Here is a 15,963-nt window from a genome sequence, read left to right as displayed (position 1 = left end):
GAACAGTGCATTTCCATTCAAATGCGTTATACTAAACTTGAATTAGCCCAGAACAGAAGACCTGCCCTATGTGTTCCCTTCATTTGGAGTGTGTGTGTGTAGTTTGTTTGGCTATTTGTTTCCATATAGCTCAGCAAATGGGAGCCATAATAAAACACCATGGTGGTACCAGATGACTACACTACAAACAGCCTGTTGCTGACTGCCACATATATTCTCTCTCTCTCTCTCTCTCTCTCTCTCTCTCTCTCTCTCTCTCTCTCTCTCTCTCTCTCTCTCTCTCTCTCTCTCTCTCTCTCTCTCTCTCTCTCTCTCTCTCTCTCTCTCTCTCTCTCTCTCTCTCTCTGTCTTTCTCCGTCCTGTTTCTGTCACTGAGCTTCTCTTCCTCTTTCTATCTTAAAGAAAGAGAGTGGTGTTAGAGACTCTTAACAGCACTCTCTTTCCTTTCTCCCTGTCCTTGTCTCTCTGCCACCCCCACCTCCCCTCTATTTTTGGTCTTTCTATAGCAGGGCTGTCTGTAAGGGAAGTATAGCATGTCAGTAACAGACAGACAGTCTCCTTGCCCTGTGCTGTTCCCACATAACCCATATCACGAAAATAGTGTTCCACACTGAACGCCTATATCAATAAAAAATAATAATAACTTGTGTGAAGTGAGCGGCGCTCTTATCATCATACATCATCATACTGTACATCACATTCTGTGCTCAGCCAATCAAATAATCACAAATGTCATTCCGGCCAATCACTTTTGGCGTCTTCACTTTTCTGCCCTCACTTTTATCTGTACTTTGCTCAGCCAATCAAATCATCGTTATGGGGTGATCAGACAATCATCAGCCAATGTTCAACCCGGAAAGCTGGGCCTCAAAAAACTATTGATATGTCATCACCACCTGGCACCATTTTTTAAAGTTGAGTATTTTGATTGCCACTTAAGTAATAGGCTTTAAGCTGTTTTTCTTAATCTGTATCTCTTAATTGCATGTATAATCCTCAGAATGGATTTTGTAATGTCTTATTCAAACTAATGATATTATACAGTATACCCTGGCTGTTCCTAAACTACCACCCTTTTAATTCATTAAGTAGGCCTATGTTATTTTATATTGTATTAAGCCTGTCCAATACTACAGCGACATGGGAACATATTGCCTTTCAGATGCAATATTCCAACAATGATTTGTGACTCATCTTTGTGCCCTGACCCATTGGTTGTGAACGCACCAATCAGATGGTGCCATAACCTAGCCTTAGCTAACATGGCTGGGAGTAATTGCAGGAAGGGTAATTATATCTGAGGGTTCTAAATATTCAGGGTTAAAATAGAAAGCCAAGACTCACACCAAATGTTCCTCCATGTCAGCTATACAGAGACACAGACAGACAGACAGACAGACAGACAGACAGACAGACAGACAGACAGACAGACAGACAGACAGACAGACAGACAGACAGACAGACAGACAGACAGACAGACAGACAGACAGACAGACAGACAGACAGACAGACAGACAGACAGACAGTTGTAAACAGCAAGGTCGGGCTAGAAATAACACATTACACTGGGTCTTAATGGGTCTTAAGTAAGTGGTTATAGCTAAGGAGATATGATTATTTGATGATATTCCCGGCTAAATGTAATTAAAACATTTACACTTGACAATAACATAGAAAAGGTTCTTATCCTAGGCCAATTTATTGAGCATCAAGCCTGATTCATAGCTGATCTGCAAACTCACAATGCAACGTGTTGCCGCTATTTTAGGAGCAGGACAGAGCATAAATTAAGCTTTAAGGTCTAGCAGCCTACCGCTAGGCTGCTAGACCTGACCATTCCCATGTAAGACAATCATTCAATTTGCATTTTTACTTTGTCCCCCCAAAAACATCTCATTATGGGGTTTATGTTTAATATGCACTGGCATGTTTAATATGTCTGGCATGCCCTGCGTGTTTCAAAACCAAAAATACATTTGAGCATTGTGATAGCAAATCAAAAAGTTTGATATTTACTACATTACTAAATAATAAAATCACACTCATGTGAAGTGTGATTGAAGCCCACTGTATTTATATTGGCCACATGCCGTCTCATGTTTAACGTCAATGTTTGTTTAACTGCTGCCCTAAATAAACATTAAAAGTCCATAGACTTAACTTGGCTGCCATTCGATTTACATGATAAGTGCTCTAAACAAACATTATCATTTTCAAAAGCCATGCATTGGAGGGGCTTAGCGCCCCTCAAAAATGCACTTATGTTCTTTTGAAGGTTTAGTAACTCACTACTAGTACTCGTCTTCAATCATCAATAATTTAATTGATGTAAGGAGAAAAGCATGGCTAATGGTCACTGGTCACAGTGCTATTATAAACGAACTGCATTACAAATGCATTTCTTCACATTCATGTTATGGGAAACCAGGTTTTTTACATTACGTCTGTATATCTGATGTTGTGCTAATGTGCGACATATAACCATTTTCCGCTACTGGAGTGCAGTCCATGCATGTAAAAACTACAGCCCTTACCTCCAAAGACCTTACTTGTTTACAAAGGTTTAATAATGGAAATTGACTTGTTAATTCTAATTGTAAATTGTAACAGAGACAGGAATTTCCTCTGTCAACGTGGGTTGCATCTAGGGGAGCAACACTTAATTGAATTAATCAATTTCATATTTGGTCACAGATGAATTGTGAAAATTGTTGATCTACAAGCTCACACTGGATTGCAACGCGTTATGAGCTGAGACTGGGTCTAATATGTGTGGCTTCATATGGATCTGGGAGTTCATGTGGCCTGCAGTCTAAGCTGCCATTCGTCTATGACATGTATATTTAGGAAAGGTTTCAGGCCGACTCGACCACCATTATTCACTTCCTTATAGACGACTTATGCCTAATTTACAGTATACTGTGGAATAGTGGATCTACTAGCTCACAACACAGCACACTGTGAGCTTGTAGATCTGCTATTTTCTGTGTGTGACACTGGCATGCAACTAAGTATAAATCAGGCTTTAGCAGTTTGAGAGATTACACTTACAGACACTCACAGACCCTCTTATAGCCGGCTACTTCTTTCAGAGCCACGCTGTCCAAATTAAATGTTCGCTTTAATGACATGCCCGAAATAGAGACGGCGGGTTGAAAGTGATTAAGCACACTTGAACGCATGCCCCCGGCAGGCTGCCGGCGCCAAGCAGCTCCACTGGAGGTGCTTCTGCTGCCGGCGCCAAGCAGCTCCACTGGAGGTGCTTCTGCTGCCGGCGCCAAGCAGCTCCACTGGAGGTGGACCTTCTGCTGCCGGCGCCAAGCAGCTCCACTGGAGGTGCTTCTGCTGCCGGCGCCAAGCAGCTCCACTGGAGGTGCTTCTGCTGCCGGCGCCAAGCAGCTCCACTGGAGGTGCTTCTGCTGCCGGCGCCAAGCAGCTCCACTGGAGGTGCTTCTCCTGCCGGCGCCAAGCAGCTCCACTGGAGGTGTTGTTGGAGTGCGTTGCTCAAAGGCACATGGTTACACCTGCATTTGACTGACTGGTACCAGCTTTGTACACGACTGTCCTCGAAGGGAATGTGAGTGTGTGACGAGAGACGGAAAGAGAGAGAGAGAGAGATTGTCAGTGAAAGGAGGGATCCTCTATCCTCCGTCCAGGCGTCTTTTGTCTCGGTGGAGCACAAAGTCTCCTGGGAGGCTCTCAAATCCCCTCTGGAATGTGCGCGCGCGTGTGTGTGTGTGTGTGTGTGTGTGTGTGTGTGTGTGTGTGTGTGTGTGTGTGTGTGTGTGTGTGTGTGCACGCATTGTGTCCCTTGCTTCGCCGGAGCACCCTACCTATCTCTTGGAGAGTATGTTGGGGGGGTTGTCGTGTCTCTGTATTCACGCAAGGAATGCATATATTTGCAGGGGGTGGTTAGGGTGAGTATTGTATGACCGTTACCATGGCGATTGATCAAATTTCCATAGTTCTTTTTTTCATGGCTACTGACAGCAGCATTTGACAGGCACTACATCTCTCTCTCTCTCTCTCTCTCTCTCTCTCTCTCGCTCGCTCGCTCAAAGCATCTGCCTTTAACTCCACCTTGTGCACTTGTTAATTTCTCCCCAAACAACAAACACATGATCAGATTTCACCGGCCGCTCAGCTGCTCCCATGCTTGTATTTATTTACCAAACACGCAGCTGATCTCCTAGTGACCCCCGAATTAGACTCGAGCCGGGTCCTTCCTGCGAATGGATGGGTTTGTTTGTACACATGGTTGGAAAATTAACATGAAAACATGAAGCAAACACATTCACAAAATTCACAAACACAAAATCGGAGCGATACGCATCTTACTGTGTCAAGTTTAGGCGAGACAAGAGAGAAACAGAGAACGTTTGTGCATGCATCTACAGTACAATGCATATACTGTCTGTTACCTGGGCACTGGACACTGACGACTACCCAAATATAAACCGCTCTGCATGTTCTTGTTGGCATAAATAATAATAATAAACTGGAGCACTCGACGACTGGTCTGCACGTTCTTTATTGTTTGGCAGGGGTGACTTTTTCCATTTCCATTGTTCTGTTTGACACAAGTCAAAATGTCAGTCACCCCTGCCAAACAATAAAGAATGTGCAGACCAGTCGTCGAGTGCCCCAGTTTATTTTATGTGGGTAGTCTTCCGAAGTGCCCAGGTGGCAGGTATCATACAGTACCTTCTCTCTCTGGTCAGTGGTGCAAGCGTTCCCACCAAATGGTCTTCTACGGGTTCCCTACAGGCCTGTAACTCCTATAGAGTACAAAGGGAACCATATCAGAGTTGTGAAATGTACCATCGCTCGTCCGTTAACTAAAGTGCTGGAGCTGAACAGTATGAAACAGAACAAACAGCAGCCGCACAACAAGGACACATCCTTGTATGCCTGATGAAGGTCTCAGGGCCAAAGGCTTGAATTTGCACAATGTTGAATGCACAGCTGCAGTTTGTTCTTTGTCATAAGCTATTAGAGTTAAAATCTCCAACCTGACAACATTAGAGTTAAAATAACTTTAGTGAGGGTCCGTGGCCTAATGCATATCAAACTGGATGTCCTTGAAATAAAAAGGAACCACTGTTGTAATGTGTTGCTCCCTCCCCTGCAGGATGGTGATGGAGGAGAGGGGGGAGAGAGGAGACAGAGGGACCCCAGCGGCAGAGAGGAGGCAGATCTTTGCTGAGCTGGGTGAGTGACCTACCTGCCCCTTTTTGAGGGCCGCTAGCCCCTCCAACGTCTGGACTTTTCATGGTGACGTAAAGCAAAGCAAAGTTCTTTGTTTACCCAGGGAAGTGGACTAAGCTCGAGATGCTTGTTTACAGCCACACCCTGCTCATAGAACATTTCATGGTAGGGGTTCAATGCCTTGCTCAAGGGCACTTCAGCGGTGGTAATTTGAACGTGCCGGTCCGGGGATTCGAACTGGCGACCTTCCGGTATCAAGACCGCTCCGCAAACCGTTCGGCCACCGCTGCCCCACGTCATGTGGCAGCCAAGTTTATGGACTTTTTATGTTTGTCTTATTCGTGGCCCCCCGTGACGTCCTTTTTGCAACCAGGTCTATAGACCTTGTGCGTGCCCCCAAAGGCGCCCCTCATGTCACACAAGTGTGTTTTTTTTGTCTTCCTGGATGTCCATGGGATCAAGTAGCTACTCCTTTGAAAAGTCGGGAGATACACCTATACTTAGTTGACTGGGGTCCCCCAGGGCTCTAAACTAGGTCTACTCCCTTTTGCCCTCAACACCAAACGTCTTTGCCCGAAAATAGCCAAGCTCACAACGTGGCGCAAGGCGACGTGTTGTCAGGTTGGAGATTTTCACCGAATGTTTGCCCCAGAATATGGATGTCAAGGGTTCATGTGGTTAACCAAAGGTGGATGACTGGTCTCACAATTTAACCACACAAGGCCATTTAATTTACATATTTATAAAGTCGCTAATTTCAGCATTAGCAAAGAAATTAGATTATAATAACAGCCATGGTGGATGAATACAAATCAGCATATTTTGGAAAAAGTATGATGTACTCGTTAGGATTCCTTGTGTGCACTTCAGAACAAACTTTATTATCACATCATACAACTACAGGTGTAAAGGAGTGGGTGAAAAAAACATTTTGTATGGAAGAGAGAATGGAGAAGAAAAGAACACAACATAGAACAAGTCAATTCAAGTCCTATATACATAAAGTGCATGATGGTACATGTTTACTATCTGTATTCTGTTCATCTATTTACTATTACTAACTCATCTATTATTCACAGCGGAGCAGAACTTTGACGAGATACGGATGTCCTCGTATCGAACAGCCTGCAAACTAAGATTTGTACAGAAGAGATGCAACCGTGAGTCTATTCCTTCTGCTACAGTGCTACCTCTTACACTTAGTGGCTTTCAGCTCTACAGTTGTCAAAGGGATTTGCTGACTTTTCGTTTGTTTGTCATTACGTGCAGGGAGCACTTCAGTACAGCTGAGCAAGCAACTAGGCAAGCAGCACTGTTGGTATTCTTTATTGCGGTCTCAATACGGAATGTTAAAAATGGCAATAACATGTTTGTGGTTAACTGAACTTCCAAAAGAGGATTTCTGTTCTCCCCACATTTGTGAGGGAGGGAAGATACGTGACAAAACATGTGACATGTCTAGAAAGATTATGGTTCACAGATTGCAAATGTCTTGAAGGGTTGGTTAGGTGCTGTTATGTGGCCACCCTGCCTTTCTTCTCCAATCTTTGTGCCCCCCCCCCCCCCCCCCCCCCCCCCCCATGCATCCACCCCCCCCTCTCTCTCTGTCTCTCTCTCTGTCTCTCTCTCTCTCTGTCTCTCTCTCTCTCTCTCTCTCTCTCTCTCTCTCTCTCTCTCTCTCTCTCTCTCCGCCTACCTCTCTCTGTCACTCTCTCTTTACCATATGTCTCTCTCTCCTCCCAGTGCACCTGATCGACGTGTACAACGTCATCGAAGCGGTGAGAGACTCGGGACTGAACGCCGTGGAGCTGAACGCCGGCATCTCGGTGACGCGGCTGGAGAACCTGGTGGCCTCCCTCTTCAACCAGCTGGGCAAACGCATGCCCACCACGCACACCATCAACCCCAGAGAGAGCGCCGCCCTGCTGGTCGACTTCATACTGGCCGCAATTGACAGGTAAGTCCATAAACCTAGTGGATCAATCACCTTTGTGTCTGTCAGTGGAGAGCTTTTATAACATCACCTTGTGACGTATATTTATGTGTCCAACTGTCTGTATACTCTGTGCACAAATGTAACCAAATGGACCCTTACAGGTCTGTAGCTCTGTGCACAAATGTAACCAAATGGACCCTTACAGGTCTGTAACTCTGTGTACAAATGTAACCAAATGGACCCTTACAGGTCTGTAACTCTGTGTACAAATGTAACCAAATGGACCCTTACAGGTCTGTAACTCTGTGTACAAATGTAACCAAATGGACACTTACAGGCTGGACACGTTATCAGCCCAAATGTGGACGATGGACATGCCCAACATCAAATCGTCACGTCACATATTGTCCATATATGGAGATACCTGTGGGTGTGTTTTCCCAGATTGAGGTCGCCGTCATCAACCCCCCAAATTTTTAAATCATCCAAGATTTTTGACCGATGTGTTAGACATCGCTCTCCACCACCATCACCAAACACCAAATGAAGGAATGTTGTTTACTCCAAGAAGAGTCAGTTTCATTGCAGTTCTAATCCAAAGTGACTTGTGTTTCAGTGAGGCAGACAGTCGTCTGACGGTGCTGTCAGTCAAGGCTATGCTGGCCACTATGTGTGGAGGGAAGCTGGTGGACAAGCTACGTTGTGAGTACTCACACTTGCACTTTCACCCTTGTCAGTGTGACTTCCAGAGAGGAGGTAGGGAGTAGAGATGCACAGTTGACATCATCACCCCAATCAGTGTGTTATTGATAAACAGTTGATAAACCAAACAGTACAGATTTGGCCATAAACGTAAATTAATCATCTGTCAGATTGTCATTGGTCTCTTGAGACAGAGAGGGCACAGTTTTTCCTTTTCTGCCGATGGGTTCCCAGATTGGATTGTCATAAAACGTGTTTTTTGTTTGTTTGTTTGTTTGTTTTTGTCCACATTCGCCTAGTGCCCACAATGTTTTGGTGCCCATGCACTCTTCTACAGTTGCCACATGAATCACTTTTGTAATGATGAGTTGTACCGTATACATGTAATATAGGCGCCATCTAGTGGATACCTTGGCTACATGCTTATACCACTGTGTGTGTGTGACTGTGTGTGTGTGTATGTGTGTATGTGTGTGTGTGTGTGTGTGTGTGTGTGTGTGTGTGTGTGTGTGTGTGTGTGTGTGTGTGTGTGTGTGTGTGTGTGTGTGTGTGTGTGTGTGTGTGTGTGTGTGTGTGTGTGTGTGTGTGTGTGTGTGTGTGTGTGTGCATGGGTGCGCATGTTTGTGTATAGATGTGTTTTCTCAGGTGTCAGACTCCCACGGGGCGCTGGTCCAGTCCAAGTTTGACTGGTTCCTGAGGGAGGCTCTCAAACTGCCCACTGCCGTCCACGAAGGGCCGTCCTTCGGCTACACGCACTCCTCAGCCCGCTCCTGTTTCCCACAGCAGGTGCACATCTCTCTCTGTCTGTCCCTTTTCAAAAGTCACACGGTGGCCATTTCTCTCTCTCACGTCATACACAGGGATGTTGTAAGCAAAATGGCAGTCTTGTGAAGGTGGTCAATGCATGTAGCGGTTCAACATCTTATAATTATTATATATATTAATTATAATAATATAATAATACTAGTTAATACTATTTACTTAGTTGACCGGGGACCCCCAGGGCTATAGACTTGGTCTGCCCTGGGGCAGACCAAGTCCAGTGGTTCTCAAAGTGGGGTCCTGCAGGCCCTCAGGGTTCCTTGAGGGCGTTCCAAATGGACATTTACAGGTCTGCAACTCTGAGGAGCGTCCTTGAAATTAAAAACGTTTGAGAACCACTTCTCTACATCAAGTTCACAAGCTCTCAGCTTGTAGATCTGCTGTTTCTCAGAATATCCGCCCCAGAACAGGGAGGCTGTGGCTGTGTGGTTCATGTCCAACTAGTTGTATGTTTTGTTGTTTCTGTAGAAGAGGGTCATGTTAAACATGTTCCTGGACATCGTGGCCGACCCGCCCCCTCAGTGTCTGCTCTGGCTTCCCCTGATGCACCGCATGGCCAACGTAGAGCATGGTGAACAAACACACACACACACACACACACACACACACACACACACACACACACACACACACACACACACACACACACACACACACACAGTCACACACACACAGGCATGGAATGAAAATGATGGCGAAAAGAATATTTAAAGCTCGCATTATAGGAATAGGAATTTAAAAAAATACCAAAAAGGTAGCACATCCAAACATTTAATGAATGGCGGACAAAGTACTCACATTTCCATTTCTTTATTGGCACACACGCAGCCTTCATACTAGATTTTGCCTGATTTTATACTTCAAAACTATCAAACCTTGGTTATCATGCCCCCTTATTTTTTACCAAATATCTCGAGATTGATAATATTATTATCAATATCGAGATATTTGGCAAAAAATATGGGGATATTTGATTTTGTTCATATCACCCAGCCCTAACAAACACACGCTCATGCACGCACACACTTTATTTGACACACACACACACACACGCACGCACACACACACACACACACACACACACACACACACACACACACACACACACACACACACACACACACACACACACACACACACACACACACACACACACTTTATTTGACACACAAGCAGTATATACATTAAATACTCTCTCCAGTCTACCACCCAGTGAATTGCTCTTACTGCCGCCGGCACGGCATGACGGGCTTCCGCTATCGCTGCCTCCGTTGCCGTGGCTACCAGCTCTGCCAAGACTGCTTCTGGCGTGGCAATGCCAGCGGTTCCCATAGCAACCAGCATCAGATGAAGGAACACGCAACCTGGGTGAGTCAACCAGTGCAACTCCCTAATGACCCCAGTGGGGGGGTGTGTGTGTGTGTGTGTGTGTGTGTGTGTGTGTGTGTGTGTGTGTGTGTGTGTGTGTGTGTGTGTGTGTGTGTGTGTGTGTGTGTGTGTGTGTCTGACTGTCTGTCTGTCTGTCTGTCTGTCTGTCTGTCTTTCTGACTGACTGACTGACTGACTGACTGACTGACTGACTGAATCTTTAATCTTTACTGATCAGTAATATTTCAAGCTCACGTTGCGATGCGACGCGTTGTGAGCTTGTAGACGTACTGTTGTACCTCAAAGTATAAAATGGGGCTAATACGTTTATTATGTATGTAACTTTTTTATGAATAAAATGTAATGTTATCCAATCTGTATGGTAGAGTATGTTAATACAATATAACTTGTACAATTGGGGTGGTTGTTTTTTGTCTCCCCTGCTCTTCTATTCTCACATTCAATCTTTTCAAGGGTTTCAAAACAAAAAGTCGGAACGAAAGACATTTTCAGAAAAACAAGAAATTATGATTTTTCTGGATGGTTTGCCATGATTCTCACATTCTGGCTTGATGATCCCAGAATTAGGAACTATTTTCTCCTGACACAATAATAGCACCTATCAGTTTAGAAAAGAATAGCAAAACATTCCGAGCTTCTCAAGGAAGGGAATAATATAGATTAACAACAACTATATTTTACTTGTGTTTGTGTGTTTGAGTATAGAAGTCATCTGCTGTGAAACTGGGCAGAGCGCTGAGCAGAACCCTGGGCTGTGCTTCGTCCAAACAGCCGTCCCACCCCCTGTACCCAGAGGAGCCAGAGAGGACCCTCAACTTGGCTAACATTGTGTAAGACCCTCATGCACACATACTGTATGTACTGTAGTACACAGACCCGGGACCTCTTCTCAGCACAGTTAAAACACTGTAAGTTAGAATGGGTCAAACTAGCAATAGAATGTTATTTTGCTTGGTTGGTTGAATGTATTCCGCACTAATGTGATGTACTCCTTTCACAATGTTTCACAAATCACACATACATTGGGACGGCCTAACAAACATTTTCAGTCGTGACTAGTGAGATTAGTTTTTGTTTAATCCCTGCAGTACACAGTAGGTGACCCTGACTAGAACATAGTGGTTCTCAAAGTGGGGTCAGGATTCCTTCGGGGGGGGTTCTAAATTTACCCTTACAAGTTTGTAACTCTGAGAGTTATGGGGGACCTTGACATTAAAAGTTTGATAACCATTGCAGCTGATAGCATGTGGGCTACAGAGGCCCTGCCCTTTGTGGGCGGAACTACATGGTTTGAGATTTTTTTCCCAGGGAGGGTAGACTAGTGCTCTTTGAACACTAGACTGTCGTATATTGAACCTGCACCTTGTGAGTATGTTTAGTTCCAGTATATATCATCCTCTTTCAGATGCTCATGTATTAATTTAAAAAACAACTTTAAACTCTCTCTCTCTCTCTCTTTCTCTCTCCCTTTAAGACTAGATTTACTTTCTCTCATTCTTTCTCACTCTGGTGATCTTTGCCCTGTCTGTGTTTGCTCAGACCGATACTATTCACTGTTGCATGAATGCACTTGAAACCACGTGACTGTGTGTGTGTGTGTGTGTGTGTGTGTGTGTGTGGTAGTGAGTGTGTTTGGTTAGCAGGTCTTTGGCTACGTATTTTTTTCTTTCTTTTTTTTACAACTTTTTATTAACCTTTTTAAATCACCTGCTTAGTCGATCTTGTCGGTCTTATTCTGTGTGTGTGTGCGTGCTTGCAGACCCCCGCGCCCCATTGCAAACAGCAGTGAGGGCATGTTGCTGTCATCTCCACCCCCAGGCTCCCCCAGGAGGTAAGAACCACCTTAACATTTGATGCTGTCGGATGGAAACCTTGTGTCCAAAACTTTTCTTTTATTATTTATATATCTTATTAAAATCCTATTATTAAAATTGGCTTAAGGGAGGGCTGGCGAGCCCTACAAGGACTGACGTACTGTATATAGAGATCTGGTCATGTGCATATGGGACCGACCAACTTCAAGCTCAGCGCACGCAGCGGCAAGGACTTGAGGGAGTGCAGTGGTCGAGTAGTTCTGATATTCAGTTGTCCAGAACCGTTAGTCAGTACCGAATCAACCCCTCCGAGGGCCCCTGGAGCTACACCAAATCAAAAGACTCCATGCACACACAACTCGCGCGAGTGCATGTGATTCGCGTGTCAAGAATGACACTTTTTGTGTCCAGTGAATTAACTTGCGTGCGTTCAGCGCACAGCCAGCACTATATCGCCACTGTTGCCATTGAGTTATGAGGCTACTCTCTGGATCTTCTACAGGATCTTCTATATTTGAGTTTCCTCCCACCGAGTGGTTAAGAAACTGTTGGACGACCAAAAACACTAGCTAGGGTTCCTGTGTTGCGTTACATTTTTCGACGGAAGCAACAGCTGTACCTATTTGAAATAGTCTTGCGCAGGGCCCTGCAAGCTGAGGGCCCTGGAGTTTAAGCTCCACTAAATTCCATTGTTAATCCGGGCCTGCCGTCAGTCTAACCAATATGTCCATATATGGACATTCCAATATATGGACTTATACTGATGACATCAGGGATCTCCATACTGTATATGGGCATAAAAGGGACGTGGTAGACAGACAGATACACTGATCTCTATATATGGGCACAAGAAGGACACAGACAGACAGGTACAACGGGTACTCTGACAAAGCCCCCGATCTATGACTCAGACATATTGGTCGGATTTGTGGTGCGACGTACTGGCTAACCTCTAGTAGTGAAAATAGATGATGTTTCTGCCAGACAGCAACTTCAGCTGTTCTTGTGAAGAATACTCAAGATCTTGATGTTTTCTTTTTGTGTGTGTCTTAAGGCAAAGACGATTGATATCTTAGGCAATGTAGATTGGACATTCGTCTGTATAGTTCCAGTATGACTTTTATTCTTCATTGCCTACTGTGTAAACAACAGTGACATTTTTCGCCATGGCTCTGCAGGAGGCTAGATGTCTATAAGAGGCTCGGTCTGTGTGTTTTTCTGGAGCTAACCGCTGGACTGATCCGCGCCAGATGTATTCTTGTGCACACTTCCAGTAGGCTAACTTAGCACCTCCACCGTTTTCTTTTTCACATGTTTTATATTTTTGGAAATACAGGTATTTAATTCATAATGGGGGTCACAGTGGGGCTCAGTTCGGGCTGAAAGTTTGCCCATATTTGGAGTCATACGTCATAGATTGTGTATGTCACGTAGTCGATTGACCGAGATACACATCAGAGCCAGGCCGTTCCCATGTGGATCCTGAGGTCCAGATGATTCTTTCTTTTATTTCTTTTTTTGTAGTTACTTTCTTGCAACTTGCCAATACCACAGCCCTGCCGAAGGCCACAGGCTGCATTGCTTCAAAATGTTGCTGTTTAGAAACCACAAAACTCATCCATAACCCTTTATGAATTATAGCCGTGTTGTCAGTTTGGGTTATTCCTAGAAAGCTGATTGTTTAGTTTTACTGTAGAACCTTCATTTGTTCACACATGTGGAAATGTGCCTTTGATATGGTGGTAGAATTAAAAACAGACGAGATACAATAAACACACAGTGAAAGAGCAACAGTACAAGAACTAGCTCATATTTACAAGGAAAGAAAAGAAGAAAAGAAAAGAAGAAAGACATTTTAATTAATGGAACGTGTGTGTGTGTGTGTGTGTGTGTGTGTGTGTGTGTGTGTGTGTGTGTGTGTGTGTGTGTGTGTGTGTGTGTGTGTGTGTGTGTGTGTGTGTGTGTGTGTGTGTGTGTGGCAGGGGAGAAAAAGTGAGTCTTTATATTTAAAAGTTAGACTGGGCCGATCTACACCGATCTAGTACACAGGCCCAAAACTCCAGCTCGAGCCTGGCCCTGATCCATGGCATTCGGGCCTGGCCCCAGCCTCGCAGGAGTCTGCTGCTGCAATTTATTAGCCCGATCGAGCCCGACCCGAAGCCCAACACCAAATGAATATAATCTCTCTCTGACGTGCACTTTCTCTGATGTGCGTAGCACGCAACTGTATGATGCATGCTCATTAACGCTGATACATGCAAACAAAGAACAAACACATCCCATACGCTACTGAAGCCCAAACCACACCAAGGTCGGGTTGGGACAAAACGTTTCCGTTTAAACCACACCAATGCAACTCGAAAAAACAGTGCCCTGTTTTCCTTTGAATTTGCCTCTGGGGGTGGTGCCAAACAGAATGTGGATAGTAGGAGGTTGCCCGTTTGCTCCGCCTTAGGCCCTCTTCTTCCTGTCGGGTGCCTATGTTTTCATTCACACTAACAAAAATGTATAAACGTTCTGAATGCCCCTGCTGACAGATTCAGTAGCGTAGCTCAGAATCTGTTCTTGAGAGATTACCATTACACATAAGCAGCATGATGATGATGATGGTCGACGGGATGATGATGGTCGATGAGCTAGTGTAACAGCAGTGGCTCAGAGCCTCTGCCTGTTGACCAGGGAAAGTCCCCTTTAGGCTAGTGGATACAATGGTGGCTTTCCAGGGTGCCTGCTGGCCTAGTGGTCCAAGCGCATGCCACATTCAGGCTCTGGCCTGACAGCGTGTCGCGTGTTCAGGTCCCGTTCATGACGACCTTTGCTGCATGTCTCTCTCTCTCCCTCTTTCCTATCCGTCTTCACTGTAACTATCAATAAAGGCACAAAAGCCAAAAACAAATCTTTAAAAAAGTGGTGGCTTTCCATGCGGAACACCAGGTTCGAATCCCGGGGTGTTACACTTGCAAAGGCTGTTTTGCAGCCGAACTCAGAGCTCTAACTGCGGTGTGACGGTGTAGTGAAAAACGAATAATACAATCACAAAATGACTTCTAAAACAGACAAGGAGCCAGTGTAGTGAGACCAAGACTTGACGTCATATACTGTGACAATAGCTACAACGGGTACTCTGACAACGGGTTATTGCGTTTCCAACTTGCATTGTTCTCTAAATGCACGAAACCTCTGTGTGTCTGGTAGTGTGACTGTCTTGTGCATTCTTTAGCACCATCCGACGGCTTGTCTTCAAACTTGGCATGTGTATCTATTTTTGTTGAATGTTCGCCGACGCCTATTATGGCATGCCCAGAATAGGGATGCTAGGGGTGTATGTGGTTAAAAGAAGCAACCGGTAAGCATGGATCAGCTGGTGATGTCCAGCATGTGACAATGTGATTCCAGAATCATTGAATTATCTGCCTTGTGTCTGTTTGATTCAGTTTGGCATCTGCTCAGCGCATGAATGAAGAGCACGCCTTGATAGCCGCCTACGTCAATCGCCTGCAGACCAGCCCACGGTGAGAGCTGGAAGGAGAGGCGAGGGTGATGGGGGGGAATTGAGCATGGAGGAAAAGAGGGGAAAGATGACAGGACAGGATACAACAGACCTTTTTATTGACATTAAATATTCGGTTAAACGCGTTTAATTTAGTGTAGCAGTGCCTTTCCAGTGAGTCAACATGAAATGACAGCACCCTCCCTGACTCTATTTTCCCTGACTCCATTTTATGTTGATTGACAGAACTTTGATTAATATCTTTGTTAACACCTGTGTTTACCCTATACTACTATTTTAAGTCAAATGACTGCTGTGAAACATTAACTACATTATAGGGAGCAACCGGAGCAGGGTAGAAGAGTGTTATGGAGTACCTCAAAGTATTCCACATCTTTCACTTTTTTGATTTTCCCCTTAAATTATAATCTCCCTCCTGGTCTCTACACAATTGTTGTATGCTACTACCAGGTAACATACAAACATTGTTTAGAGACCAGGAGGGGGATTATAATTTAAGGGGAAAATCGAACTACAACTTTATTGTTCAATTTAGGCGAACAACCAGAAAAAGTTTTTGTATTTCCAATTCTGGGGTGAGA

General features: G+C 44.7%; 1 protein-coding gene across 6 annotated transcripts in view; it reads left to right on the top strand.

Annotated features, from left to right (window-relative positions):
- Positions 1–15,963, top strand: part of dtnba (dystrobrevin, beta a) — a 34,178-nt gene that overhangs the window by 7,729 nt on the left and 10,486 nt on the right. For all 6 annotated transcript variants that reach the window (XR_013792020.1, XM_079525545.1, XM_079525548.1 and 3 more), the window contains exons 3-12: positions 5,132–5,211; positions 6,288–6,368; positions 6,952–7,165; positions 7,761–7,846; positions 8,478–8,632; positions 9,137–9,239; positions 9,870–10,036; positions 10,763–10,887; positions 11,817–11,888; positions 15,306–15,383. Coding sequence is in view for 5 of the 6 variants with exons in the window: in XM_079525545.1 (XP_079381671.1) it covers positions 5,133–5,211; positions 6,288–6,368; positions 6,952–7,165; positions 7,761–7,846; positions 8,478–8,632; positions 9,137–9,239; positions 9,870–10,036; positions 10,763–10,887; positions 11,817–11,888; positions 15,306–15,383 (1,160 nt within the window). In the remaining variant the exon portion in view is untranslated. The remainder of the gene's footprint in view (positions 1–5,131; positions 5,212–6,287; positions 6,369–6,951; positions 7,166–7,760; positions 7,847–8,477; positions 8,633–9,136; positions 9,240–9,869; positions 10,037–10,762; positions 10,888–11,816; positions 11,889–15,305; positions 15,384–15,963) is intronic.

Source organism: Electrona antarctica (genome assembly GCF_951216825.1).
Source record: "Electrona antarctica genome assembly, chromosome: 17".
Lineage (NCBI taxonomy): Eukaryota > Metazoa > Chordata > Actinopteri > Myctophiformes > Myctophidae > Electrona > Electrona antarctica.
Note: the sequence above shows the minus strand (reverse complement) of the source record. Positions and strands in the feature narration are given on the sequence as shown.